A 12983-nucleotide genomic window follows, 5' to 3' on the forward strand; every position below is an offset into this window, starting at 1 on the left:
TCACAGTAGAGGCCATGAGCTCTGTGTTGGGATATAGAGGCAAGTCCTCTATTCATTTCACCAGCACACAGCAAGTTCCTCCCCAAGCAATAGCATCACTGCATCCTATATAGTGACCAAGAACTTCTTAAAAAGAAGATGCCACAAAGATACATTTCTACGATCATTTAAATAACAATGCTATATTCTGCGTGTTAGAATGTTGTTACTTCTCTAAAGGAAACTTAAAAGAGTCTAGGTTCAAATAAATTGCCCAATATATAGTGATAACCCAATAAATATTTATTATTATAATACTTCTATCTGCTTGCTTTTCAGTTATGGTGACCTATCCAAAGTCATGAAGTTACTTAATTAGTCGTTATTTAGACTGCATCCTGATTCTCCATGGAATAATCTTTCCCCCACACTATATTACCTTTCCTTATAGGCTTATTAAATAGGCATAAACTGTTCTTTGTTCACATAAAGAAATTTCCAGTGCATTTTAATATAAACAAACATAAAAATACAACTTCATTATAAATCCAAATGTCAGACCTTTGTTTGACACTTCATATTTTGGGAGATCTAAATTGAGGAATAAGGGTAAGAAACGATTTTGATATCTTTTAAAATTTGTTCAAGTAAATTTGAGCTGATGGCTTAGAATTTATATTAGGAGAGAATAATTATCCCATGGTTTGTTGTACTATGTAGAGCCATTGTAGCTTATCAGTATGGAAATAATCGGAGATTTAAGTTGTAATGATTTTTGCAACAGAATTACTTAGATCGTTTACTTATGGGCAATGCTTCAAAAATATTTTCATTTTGATAAAAATTCAGACATAGAAAAGTTGCAAAAATAGTTCCTCTGATTCAAGATCTTTCTGAGCCCCCTTCACCCAAACTTCCCTAACACTGACATTTTACCACATTTTCTTGACCCTTCCCCAACTTTATCATTTAAGAGTGATGGCTGACAGGGTATCCTTTACCTCTAAGACCTTCAGTGTGTATTTTCAACAAACATTCTCTTAGATTAATACTTTACAATGATCAAAATCAAGAAATTCACACTAGTATAATATTATTAAAATCTATAGGTTTTATTCGGATTCCACAATTGCCCCAAAAATGTTCTTTATAACAAAAAGAAATCTCTGATTATATATTGCTTTTAGTCATTTCTCCCTAGTCTCCTTTTATCTGAAACAGTGCCTGAGTCTGTCTGTTTTTTTTAAGATTATTTATTTACGCATATAAGAACTGGGGTACATGCCAGAGGTGCGGGGAGGTAAGAGGATTCATCAGAGATAGTGGGGAATAGAACAGGTGGATTGACTGAAATACACTGCTGAGGGGAGCAGCGGGTGAATCCAGAGAGGTCTGCTGTGCCATGTGGGTAGCTCCCTGGCCAGGGATAGAACTCCTGCTGCAGTGGCTGCAGATAGCCTCATAGTGCTGAGACTTAACCCCTTGCACCACCAGGGAGGCCTCCTGAGTCTGTCTTTGTATTTCATGATATTGATATCCTTGAAGAACACTAGCAACTTATTGATATCCTTGAAGAACACTAGCTGAGACTTAACCCCTTGCACCACCAGGGAGGCCTCCTGTGTCTGTCTTTGTATTTCATGATATTGATATCCTTGAAGAACACTAGCAACTTATTTTCTAGAATATCCTTTAACTTGGGTTTTGTCTTGTCCTTATCAGTAGATTCAGGTTACCAAATTTTGGAGAGGAATACCACAGACAGAGACCCTCCACTGCAAAGTTCTATATCTTTTTAGAATAAGGGCAGAAAATTCTAGTCTCCTGACTCTGTAATGTGGTAACATTTTTGGTAACTTTCCTATTTCAAAATTGACCTTTTTATTAAAGGGCTAGCTCAGCTGAGCTGTAATTTTTCAGTTGAGCAATGTAATTTTGTTAAATGAAACCCCAAGATCATTTGGGTTTGTCATAACACATTTCTCTCTACTTTGCTTCTTCCTGTTTGTTCACTTCTACAAATCATCAGTTCCACTCCTTTGAGAGCAGCATTGAAGGGAAAAATTTTTCATCAGACCACGATTTCAGGGAGGAATAAAATGATAGACACATCCCTTTGACAATGATGGAGGCATGCTTTACATTTGATTATATTTTACTATCACCTCTCTCCCTACAATTGCTAATTGTTCCCTCAAAGAGACATCCATGTTAACTCCCATCGCCTCTCAGTTCACAGGGGTTCAACCTGTGCAAGATGGGAAGGGTCTTCCTGAGGCTTATCCCATTCCAGCAAATAAGTCGAGTTGAAAAGTAGGGAGCATGGGAGGGAGCCTGAGACAGTGGAAGGAATACAGGGTTTGGAGGCAGAAAGCGTGTGCCTCACCTCAGCCGCTCAGTGGCTGTATTATTTGTGCCTGTGCTGTAGTCTGAGCCTTGGATTCTCTGTTTACAAAGTGGGGCTATTGATACTGAATTGAAGGACTGATCTGAGGAGTCTAAGATATGTTCGTGGAAATAGGTTTTTGAAGAACATGGCATTTTTCAGGATTCAGAAAACATTCTATAATGTATCTCAATGGGGTGGGAGGGAGAAGAAGACCTTAACTTGAGGGGCCACATGGAGAATAGATTTTCTTCCTATTTATAACAAAATTCTGTCCATCAAGCCACTGATATTCTTCACTGACTAGCCAAATACTTTGTGTAGAGAGCCATAGGAAACCCATAATTATATTGCCAAATATAATTATGGCAAAATAGATCTTTTGTGTAAACTGTGTAAACTGCTTACAGTTCGTGTAAACTGGCAAAATAGATCTCACATCGTGCCCGTAGAGAAATGTCTCCAAGGATGTGCCCCAGTGGTGATGCTGGTGATTCTGGGAGGTGGGGTTTCCAGAGATTTTATGCTTTCTTCTCTGTACTTTCTTTATTGTTAGAATTTTTTTTTTACTAAGAGCACACAAAAGGTATTTAAAAATGAAAAAACGAAACAGGCAAAAGATTATTAAGTACCTCTGGCCCCTGATATATTTTATTCCTGAAAATCTAACAGGAAACGTGGTGAAACTTAGGAATAAGTTGGTAGATGTACTTCAGAGCAAAGTTCTGGATTTGCTCTTCCGGTTGGCTTTAACTAAACCAGAAGACTGGTTCTGAGCCATCCAGGAAATAGTACCTCTTTTAATTCTCAGAATAATACATAAGATGGACATTAATATCACCATTTTAAAAGTGAAGAAATTTTAACAAGTTTAGAAAGGTCAAGAAAGTAGCCCAATGCCACACTTCTGTCATACAGCAGTGCCAGAATCCCACCTTGATTCCATTACTAGTGTTTATCAAACTGTGTTCTGTGTTTTCTGAGCTGTTAATAAGTAAACTTCAGTATAAGAATAGATGTATAGTTAAAAGGGCTTTTCTCTTAAAGACCTACAATGTACATTAGCTTATAAAATGTCTCTCAAGTCATTCCTTAAAAAAACTATAGCTTTATGTTTCATTTATTTTTCCATTTTTTTCAATCAGTTTTTATTGATTTTTCACTCATTTCCATAACCGTTTAATTCCTGGAGTACAACTCTACCCCTTGATGTGTGTACATGTTTCACTCACTCACCTCAAAGCTCCAGCCACTACATACATACCCCCCTCCCCTCTGATAACTGCCATAATTCTCACAGTCTCCGATTTTTTTTTTCCCTTGTGTTTGGCTGGTTTTTTTCCTTTGCTTATTTATATTCTACAAATAAATGAAACTATCCGGTGATTGTCTTTCACTTTCTGACTTATTTCATTTAGCATAGTCATCTCAAGTTCCATCCACGTTGTTGCAAAAGGCAAGACTTTATCTTTTTTAATAGCTGAGTAGTCCACTGAGAATATTTACCACAATTTCTTTGTCCAGTAATCCACTGATGGACATTTAGGTTGATCCCATGTCTGGACTATTATGAACATTGGGGTGCATAAGTCTTTTCATATTAATGTTTTCATTTTCTTTGAATAATTGGTGGTCTTGCTGGATCACAGGACATTTCCAGCTTTAATTTTTTAATGAATCTCCATACCATTTTCCATGGCCGCTGCACCACTTTACAGTGGATGGGTGTTCCTTTTTCTCCATCCCCTCTTCAACATTTTGTTGTTTCCAGTCCTTCTGATATAACCCATTCTGACAGATAAACAGCAAATCAATACAATGCAGATGAGGGTAAAATCCCCAAGCTCTCATTCTCCTTTATTTTCATTTTTCCATTAACTATTTGTTGGCCAGTCTTCTCTGTACTGTCACATTGACTTCTTCTGGGTGATAGCTGCTGCTTAAATACACATAGTTGCATTTCCCATGGCTTCTAGAACAGAAAGCAACTTAGGAATTTCTTCAGTTAAGAATGAATAAGGTGTGGGTGAGTTTCCCCTACTTTCATATGGAGAGGTTTATGGACCAAATGTCGCATGTTTGTACCCTTGGGGGAATTTAAGAAACTGATTGATCAAGACACTGGCATTCCTCAGAGCTGATTGATGGGTCTACTTCTGCCCCAGGGATGCCTTCTTACCCAGAGGCTCATCCAGACCTGTGCACTGCTGGTCTGCTGTGTGTCACTGTGACCCACCCTCTTCTAGAAATTTAGGTTGATTTTTCACCACTGACACTTGATTGACACTTTCCTGCTTGATTGCTCTCTACAATGTTAGTTCAATATATTAAGTATCCTTGACTTCCTGAGTTGAAGCAAAAATGAGTGTCCAAGATGAGCCAATTTGTATGTCAGCTCAGAGACTAAGAGATTAGGGAGTTTAGGAACACATTCCAGAGGAGGGGCATATCTCAAACACAAGGTGGGGGCGGTGCTAGAATTCTTTTTTTTTTTTAAGTAGTCAACAAAGTTTTATTATTAATCTTAGTAGAAATTCTTGAACCCAGAAGACTTGCGCCCTCTGATCTCTGCCACCACCTTACAGAATAAGGTCACTTACTTGTCTTCTTCTACATTTTAGAGCAACAATATTCCAGTATGGGCATGAGTATCTTGAAATTACTGAAGTATGTCCTGTTTTTCTTCAACTTGCTTTTCTGGGTAAGTGTGTTCTGACCGCAGCTGAGCTCTACTCCTCTCAGTTCTGCTCTACTTCTCTATCTTGCCAAAAAGCCAGGTGTGGAGAGCAACCCATGTGTGTCTGGATCATGTGCAGCATATCCAACCTAATGACATAACAATTTCTCCCTTCCCCCATCCTGCTAGAGAATAAAGCTGCAAAACTAAAAAGTGGCAACACAGATCTTTATGGAGATGCTGTATTTCCCCCCACCCACCTCCGCTGGGTGTTTTTAGCTACTACTGATCAGTGCTGCCATCTAGGGTTGAGAAACCTGACTGTACATTCTGTACATAGAGTTCCTCATTTTCCCCCTCACTTTACTCCCCTCCTGGAGGAATAGTTGACTGAAAAGGAAGTCACATGTTCTGGCGAGGTTTCACTGTGACAAATTCAGTCATTGAATTTCAAATACAGGATGGGTTGGTCATCGTGTGTCTAGGAGAAGATTCTCAAATGGTTGGCTTTCCTAGTTTTAATCCTAGCAAGATGAACTTCTTGAACCAGTATCTCTCTCCTAGTCTATTTCTTCTACATAGCGTGACTTTCCAAAGATTATCTGTAAATAACTGAGGGAACAAGGAGTTGGGGGTCTTAAGTATGAAGATACTGTATTCCTCACAGGAATTAACTTCCTCTGCTATCTGTTATAGGTAGGATGAGGTGAGTCCGACCTTATGGGGGGAAGCTCCCATAAGGTCCCAAAGAGATTGTGGGGTAAAGAGAACAGGGTAAAAAGATTGTTTAAAAGGGCATTGAGGGAGCCAATGGCGGTAGGTAATAATTCTGATCTCAACTAAGTGAGAAAATCAGAACCATGTTTTATCTCACAATGTTGTGGAATTCTTCCCTTCAGCTCTGTGGCTGCTGCATATTGGGCTTTGGGATCTACTTTCTGGTCCATAACAGCTTCGGAGTGCTCTTCCATAACCACCCCTCCCTCACACTGGGCAATGTGCTCGTCATCGTGGGCTCCATTATCATGGTGGTCGCCTTCCTGGGCTGCATGGGCTCCATCAAGGAGAACAAATGTCTGCTTATGTCGGTGAGTTCCTAGCAGCACATGGGTGTCTTAAGTGGGTGGATGTGAGGCCTTAAGTCCCAAGTAGATGTTTCTTAGTAGCTCATCTGTGGGTGGAGGGACTTCATGGGAAAACAGGATTGGTACCTCAATGCGCCAAGTCTGTCTAGATAAATAGTATTTTGTTTCTGACTGGGATACTAAGGATAGGTCAAAGGGCATTGCTATCCTCCTTGGCAGTCTTTTTAAACTGTGAATAGTGTCCTTGGTCATTATAATTTTCCTTCATAGAGCATTTTATTTCTTCATGTCTGGTTGAAATCAAGTGTCATCCATCTGCCTAAGTTCTCCACACATTCTATGTGTTTTCAGGATTTGACTTAAAGTCACTAACTTTAAGTTGGTGGCTAATCCATTCTCAGGACTCTTTGGAGTAATTTGAAGCTCATTAAATGGCACAGAATGTTCCCTATGAACAAGAGACTCTTTAGTATGAGTGACCCAACTTAGGTGAAGGCCTAGGCTGCAGCCACTGAAGTCTAATGTGAGAAAGACTAGAAATCTTTAACTGTTTCCTATTAGTTAACTATCTTGAGGAGCACCTTTAGGCTTAGCTTTCATAGGTAAGCTCTATGAAAGAAGAATTCCTCATTTCCGTAATGTGCCCAGAGCAGAGCTTGGTATAACAGTGTCACTTTATCCATAAGTATGGGTTCCCAGTCCCCTTGGTTCTCCCTTAAGTTGTTTGGTTAACTTTTGTTCCCTTATGGGTCAACTCTTAAACTAGAGCTGAGAGAAAGAATAAGAAAGTCCCTGTCCCAGATATTTCCTATTCTAGTGGCAAAAGATGGAAGATAATTGACATGGGGGGAAAGTTTTGATCAGCCAAATTTAATCAGTTGGGGTATAAAGTCAAGAAGAGGAAATAAGTGAAAATACATTTTCTATTGTGTATGATTACTATAAAAAGATCTAAAGTTAGATCTAAAAATGAGTTGCAACCATGATTAAAACACTTCTTCTCCCCATCCATACAAGGATTCTCTCAACCTCTATCACTGCTAGTTACTCATCCCCAACTAGCTATGATGTGACAAAAAGAGCTAGGTCCCAAACTCTGAAGACCCATGGTTTTGTTTACAGGCCTTTTGTTCAACTGTTTTAATAGACTGATACCAAAATGGCTTTATAGGCTGATACCAAAATTGCTTTAAATATTTAAAAATATGTAAATATTTTTACATAATCTGCATATATGAAGATATGATCTTGTATCTCATAGAGCTCAATAGGCATCATGGGAAGAAGAGCACAAACCTGTTAGAAGACAGTTGATCTGTCTTAGAGTCTAGTTGTATGAAAATAACACCTAGTGTCCTAAAACAAGAGGAGGCTTCTAGAGACCTGAGCAGGCAGGAGTAGGAAGCTTAGTACCTGTGGGGAGAATACCTAAGTGTCCCAGGGTGGGGTGGGATCAGTGCTGTAAGCATGTCTCTACTTTGTCCCAGTTCTTCGCCCTGCTGCTGATTATTCTCCTTGCTGAAGTGACATTAGCCGTCCTGCTCTTCCTGTATGAACAGAAGGTAAGCTATAAAGCACAAACTGCATTGTTGTATTGCTGAGAATGGGGAGTGTGGGGCAGAGAAGATGTTGACACAAAATAAGTCCCATAGCAGAGGCAGAAGCAAAGTGGAAGGGTGGGATAAAGACATCAATTCATCGTAACTGAGGAGAGAAAAACACTTCATGAAAGAAATTGTATTTGAGTGGTGCCTTGAAGGGTGAAAGAGGTATAGCAGACAAAGTCTGTGTCAGCGCCCAAGAAGAGCCCATGATTTAATTTTCCCTTTCCTCCTTTGTAAACCCAGGGTTCTGGAAGGCATGAATCTACTCTATATTTCCTTTAGTGCCTTCACCCTCAGTGCTTCTTCCTATATGTAAACTCCCTTCCTTCCTCTCTTTAGTTCTAAGGAAACCATTTGGAAGAGAAGCACACATGAGACCACTAGCAGTAGCCTATACTAGACATTTCTTATTTCTTACACTCACCTGCTTTTTACCATGTCTCCTCTGCTGGAATGTGCCCTGCCTAGCTGAATAATTACGTGAATAAAGGTCTGAATGACAGTTTCCAGCGTTACAAAAAGGACAACAGCACCAAGGCAGCGTGGGACTCCATCCAGACATTTGTAAGTACAGGTGGAATGCTCCTCAACTCAGCCCAGCCTTCATTCCCCCCTTAATCCCTGGGGGTGAAGAGGGAGTTTCTTTCCTGTAAGCTTCTGAATCTGATATGGATCCATAGTCCTGAGGTCTAGAATGATTTTTTGACTGTCACAGCACAAGAATCAGTTGGGTGAATATAAAGTTTTCTACTCTCTTTCTTCACAAATCCAGATAGGTTCATTATGTAAGACCTGCTAAAATTTGAAGACGACCCAAACATACCATACTGGGCATTGGATTTTGTCAAATATTTTTTCTGCTTATATTGAGCATATTATCTTTCTTCTTAAAATTTGTTAATAGATTACATTAATTGATTTTCAAATGTTTAACCAGTCTCACATGCTTGGGATAATTCCCACTTGGTCATGAATTATAATGCCGTATATACTTATTGGGATTCAATTTGTTAATGTTCAGCTGAGGATTTTTGTATTTACATTCATGGGAGAACGGATCTGTAATTTTCTTGTAATCTCTTTGGCTGGGTTGGGTATTAAAATAATTCTGGCTTTATAGAATGAGTTAAGAAATATTACCTTTGCTTCTATTCTCTGAAAGAGACTGTAGAGAATGGATATAATTTCTTGCTTAAATGCTCAGTGAACCCATCTGGGCCTGGTGCCTTCTATTTTGGAAGGTTATTTATTGTTGGTTGTTCTTTAGTGGATATAAGTATCTTCAAATCATTTGTTTCTTCTTGTGTGAGTTTTGGCATATGGTATCTTTCAAGAAATTGCTCCATTTCATCTAGGACATCAAAAATGTGGGAATACAGTTGTTCATAGTATTTTAATTAGCCTTTTAATTTTCATGAGATCTGTAGTGATATCTCTGCTTTCATTTATGATATTAGTAATGTGTAGTCTCTTCTTTCTTAATTAGATTGGCTAGAGATTTGTTGACTTTTAAACAACTTTTGGTTTAGTTGATTTTCTCTATCAATTTCCTATTTTTAATTTTCTTTGATTTATGCTCTAGTTCTTTTTTTCTTCCTTATCTTTACTTTGGATTTAATTTGCTCTTGCTTTTTCTGGTTTCCTAAGGTAGACACTTAGGTTATTGATTTTAGATCTTTCTTCTTTCCTAATATTTGCACTCAATGCTATAAATTTCTCTCTAAGCATTGTTTTTGCTGCACCCCACAATTTTAATGAGATGTACATTAGTTTTTATCTACTTCAAAAAATTTTAAAATCTCTTGTGATTTCTTCTTTGGCTGACATGTTTTTAATCTCCATGTAAAATAGCTTATTTTTAATATTCTTATTTTACAATAATTTCTTACTATTACTAGTAAATTATCTACGATAAAATTTCCCTACTTAACTCACAAAATTTGTTTTTATTGGTTTTCCAGATATAGATCCAAACAAAGTCCACATTTTATATGTGCATGGCATCTCTTTGAATCTACAATAGTACCTCTCTTTGTTCATGCTACTTATTATGGAAATAAATTGTCATTTGTCCTATAAAATTTCCCAATTTCTAGATACAGCTATTTGTTTTCCCAAGTTATTTTAGTATCAAGGTTACTGTCTCTTCCATAAGTCCCCCCAAAAATAGAGACCAGATGCAGATTCTATCTTGGGATGATACTAAGATAGTTAATATTTCCTATTGTATTATATAGACACACAAAATCTGATTGTTCTACTTTATGGTATCTTAAGAATGGTTAGTGGGTCTAAGAATGGTTAGTGGGTCTAAGCGTTTTTAACCTGATTCTTCCATTATAAAATCCTGTGGGTACCTAATTGTTGATCTGTACAATGTGAATAAACCAAACATTTCCTGTCAACTCTAAGGAGTCTTATGTGAATAAAATAGTATAAAAGATTTGACAGTTTTTTGTTATAAGGGGCTCATTCTGGATTTTCTGCTCTAGAATCAGATCTAAAAGGTCCACCTTCTTCTTCCTATCCATAGTTTTTTCGATGACTTTCTAACCACATTTTTTTTGGTGTTTGGCTTTTAGTTGCAATGTTGTGGTGTAAATGGCACCAACGATTGGGGTGAAAAACCACCGCCATCTTGTCCCACAGATCCACAAGTTAAGGTAACTTTGTTTATAACTTTTCTGTCACTGGCCTCTCTAGTTAGACTTTTAATTACCTAGAAACCATAATCATACAAGACCCAGTCTCCCCAACCAGAAAAAAGGAAACCTTGAACAAAAGAGAGACCAAGGAGACAACTTGGGTAAGTAGACAGATTAGAAAAAAAAAAAAAAGAACAAGTTCATTTAGACTATAGATGTCATTGATTATCTTGTGTTGCAAGACTGTTTATCAACACTGGTTGTTGAATCTAAACTATTACATTAGCAGGGGAAAGTTTATGTGACAGTGGCGGAGGATTATGTCTCGCTCTTTCTTGAACAAGAAGTAGATCTCCTTATGATTAAGAGTGAAATTTGTAAGATTGAGTTAGGAAAGTTGCTCTTTCTGGTTTTTTTTCCCCCTTCTTCCTTGTAGATGGGAAAATCTAATCTCTTAATGAAATGACTCATAAGTGAAGCAATGAGGAGCTGGGGAGAGTTGATATAACTACTGCAACAACTACCCACTAATTTGAACCTCTATACTAGACCCAGAGAATAAGGCAAGATCATCTAATGAGAGCAAGTCTCAAAGATCCTTTCCTTATCCCATGTAACCTGCCCTTGAGTTTTCTTGAAAACTCCAGAATTTTTTAGGTCTTTAAAGAAAAATTGGGGCACCCAACTCAATAATTCCCTTGAGCTAGATAGAGACCTGGTGGGCACTGGTTGTTGAATCTGAAATGCAAATCCTGTCTACGGCCATACCACCCTGACCCGATCTCGTCTGAAATGCAAATCCTAGCATATACTACATTCCTGCTTGCTAACCCCAGGTCAGCAATGAGTGTTCAAAGAATATAAGGACATCTATTATTGACATCCCTCTTGGGAACTAGTTTAACTATGTGTGTATGAATACAGGACTTTTATACTAAGTAACACTATATGATAACAATATCATATAAGTCTCTAGTTGAATGTTCTCTACCTTAAACCTGCTTCTTCATCCATATAAAAAATAAAAATGAATCCAGGTCTATGTCTCCAAGCAATAGGCAAAAACCAAACAATACAAAATATGTTTTCAATAAGTTTCCTAATTAAATTGAAAAGTATATCAATGTTATTTTTGTTTGTAATTTTTTTCTAGGGTTGCTATGTGAAAGCAGAAGAGTGGTTTCATTCCAATTTCCTATATATTGGAATCATCACTATCTGTGTATGTGTGATCCAGGTAAGAGTTTAACCAGAGGACTATTGTGAGGATTAAGTGAGTTATGCATGGTTTTAGAACAATACCAAGTACATAGTATGTGCTCAATATGTATGAGCTCTTCTCCTCAAGCATCAAATGATTTTATTTAGGTCTGTAATTTAAAGCATGTATTTAACTCAAAGTGTACATAAAATATGCTGTAAGATCTCAGCAAACTATCCTGAAGAGATTAGTGTTTCACTATCAATTTAAAGCCACCAAGTAGAATGCTTGGTCCCTCACTGATCTGGGAAAATTTATGATGAATAAAACATCCCATTTGAAAAATTGGCCTTTTATGTCAATAAAGAGTCTGTGATGAAAATATAATCTTATATTTTTATATTTGTTTAGTCTAAGGAGTTAGGGATGTTAAGTTTTGTGTTCTTTCTTATTACATTATATTCCTATCCCATCTATACCCAAGTGCTTTGAGTATATCACAGATTAGTTAAGACATAATCAAGATGCTCAAAGAGAAACAATTTTCCGCTGCCTAAAAACCAATGAGACCTAGAGTGTGGATAAAAATGATTCATACAAATATACCAAGAGCAGGACTTTTATACTTAGGTAGTCAAAATATGTCCCAATACTTTATACTCTGTTTTCTTTCCATCATCGTCCCCACTCACATTCCCATTGCCATTCTAAAGATAAAAAAAGGATTTCTTATAAGGAATTCGAAGTAATGGTAGGAAGGTTGGTCTCAGTGTGATAGACACTTTCTCTTCCCCTGGTGTTGATCACAGAACTTGTGAGACAGGTGGCTTCCTCCTATGAAGACCTCACATTTTCCCAAATCTTTTCTCAGGTATTGGGGATGTCCTTTGCATTGACCCTGAACTGCCAGATTGATAAAACCAGCCAGGCCCTGGGACTGTGATCTTCTATTGCCTTATGCTAGAGAGACTTGTTTCATCTCTGGAAATCCAAAACCTGAAATGATTACTACCTGGCATGGAGTCTTTGTCCCCTTCCATTTCTTCCATGTTTTAATTCCTCTTTCATACAACCAGCAAAGAAGGCATTAGTCAGCAACTTCTCTCAAGCAACAAGATCATTTTCATTAACTCATAGAAGCAGCCATATCCCCCAATTTGGTGACACTAATACCCATGCATTTTTCAGACATGAGAGACTAAGAGAACTTGTGTGAAGAATGGCTCAAGATCAAAGGGTTAGTCAGGGACTTTAATGTATGCATTGTCCCATTGTCAAACACATCTCTAGTCTTTAAGTCATGCCCAGTTCACTCTCCAAATCAAGCAAGAGAAAAACTGAGCTCTGGGGCCAGATTCACTAAATCATTTTTATAACCCTACTGTATTTCCTTTTGACTAGAGGTC

The 12983-nt window shown here is 37.7% G+C and overlaps 1 protein-coding gene across 2 annotated transcripts; it reads left to right on the forward strand.

Moving 5' to 3' along the window:
• Window positions 1-5003: 5003 nt before the first annotated feature.
• CD53 (CD53 molecule) lies at window positions 5004-12520 on the forward strand (the record flags this gene model as incomplete). Of its 2 annotated transcripts, XM_084242842.1 has the most annotated exons (7): window positions 5004-5066; window positions 5942-6130; window positions 7615-7689; window positions 8200-8295; window positions 10314-10394; window positions 11530-11613; window positions 12449-12520. In XM_084242842.1, the coding sequence occupies 7 exons, from the start codon at window positions 5004-5006 to the stop codon at window positions 12518-12520; spliced, it is 660 nt and encodes a 219-aa protein (XP_084098968.1). The 2 variants fall into 2 exon arrangements, with proteins under 2 accessions (XP_084098968.1, XP_084098969.1); XM_084242843.1 differs by lacking the exons at window positions 8200-8295; window positions 10314-10394.
• Between the last annotated feature and the right edge of the window lie 463 nt (window positions 12521-12983).

Source organism: Talpa europaea, assembly GCF_964194135.1.
Source record: "Talpa europaea genome assembly, chromosome: 9".
NCBI classification, from domain to species: Eukaryota; Metazoa; Chordata; class Mammalia; order Eulipotyphla; family Talpidae; genus Talpa; species Talpa europaea.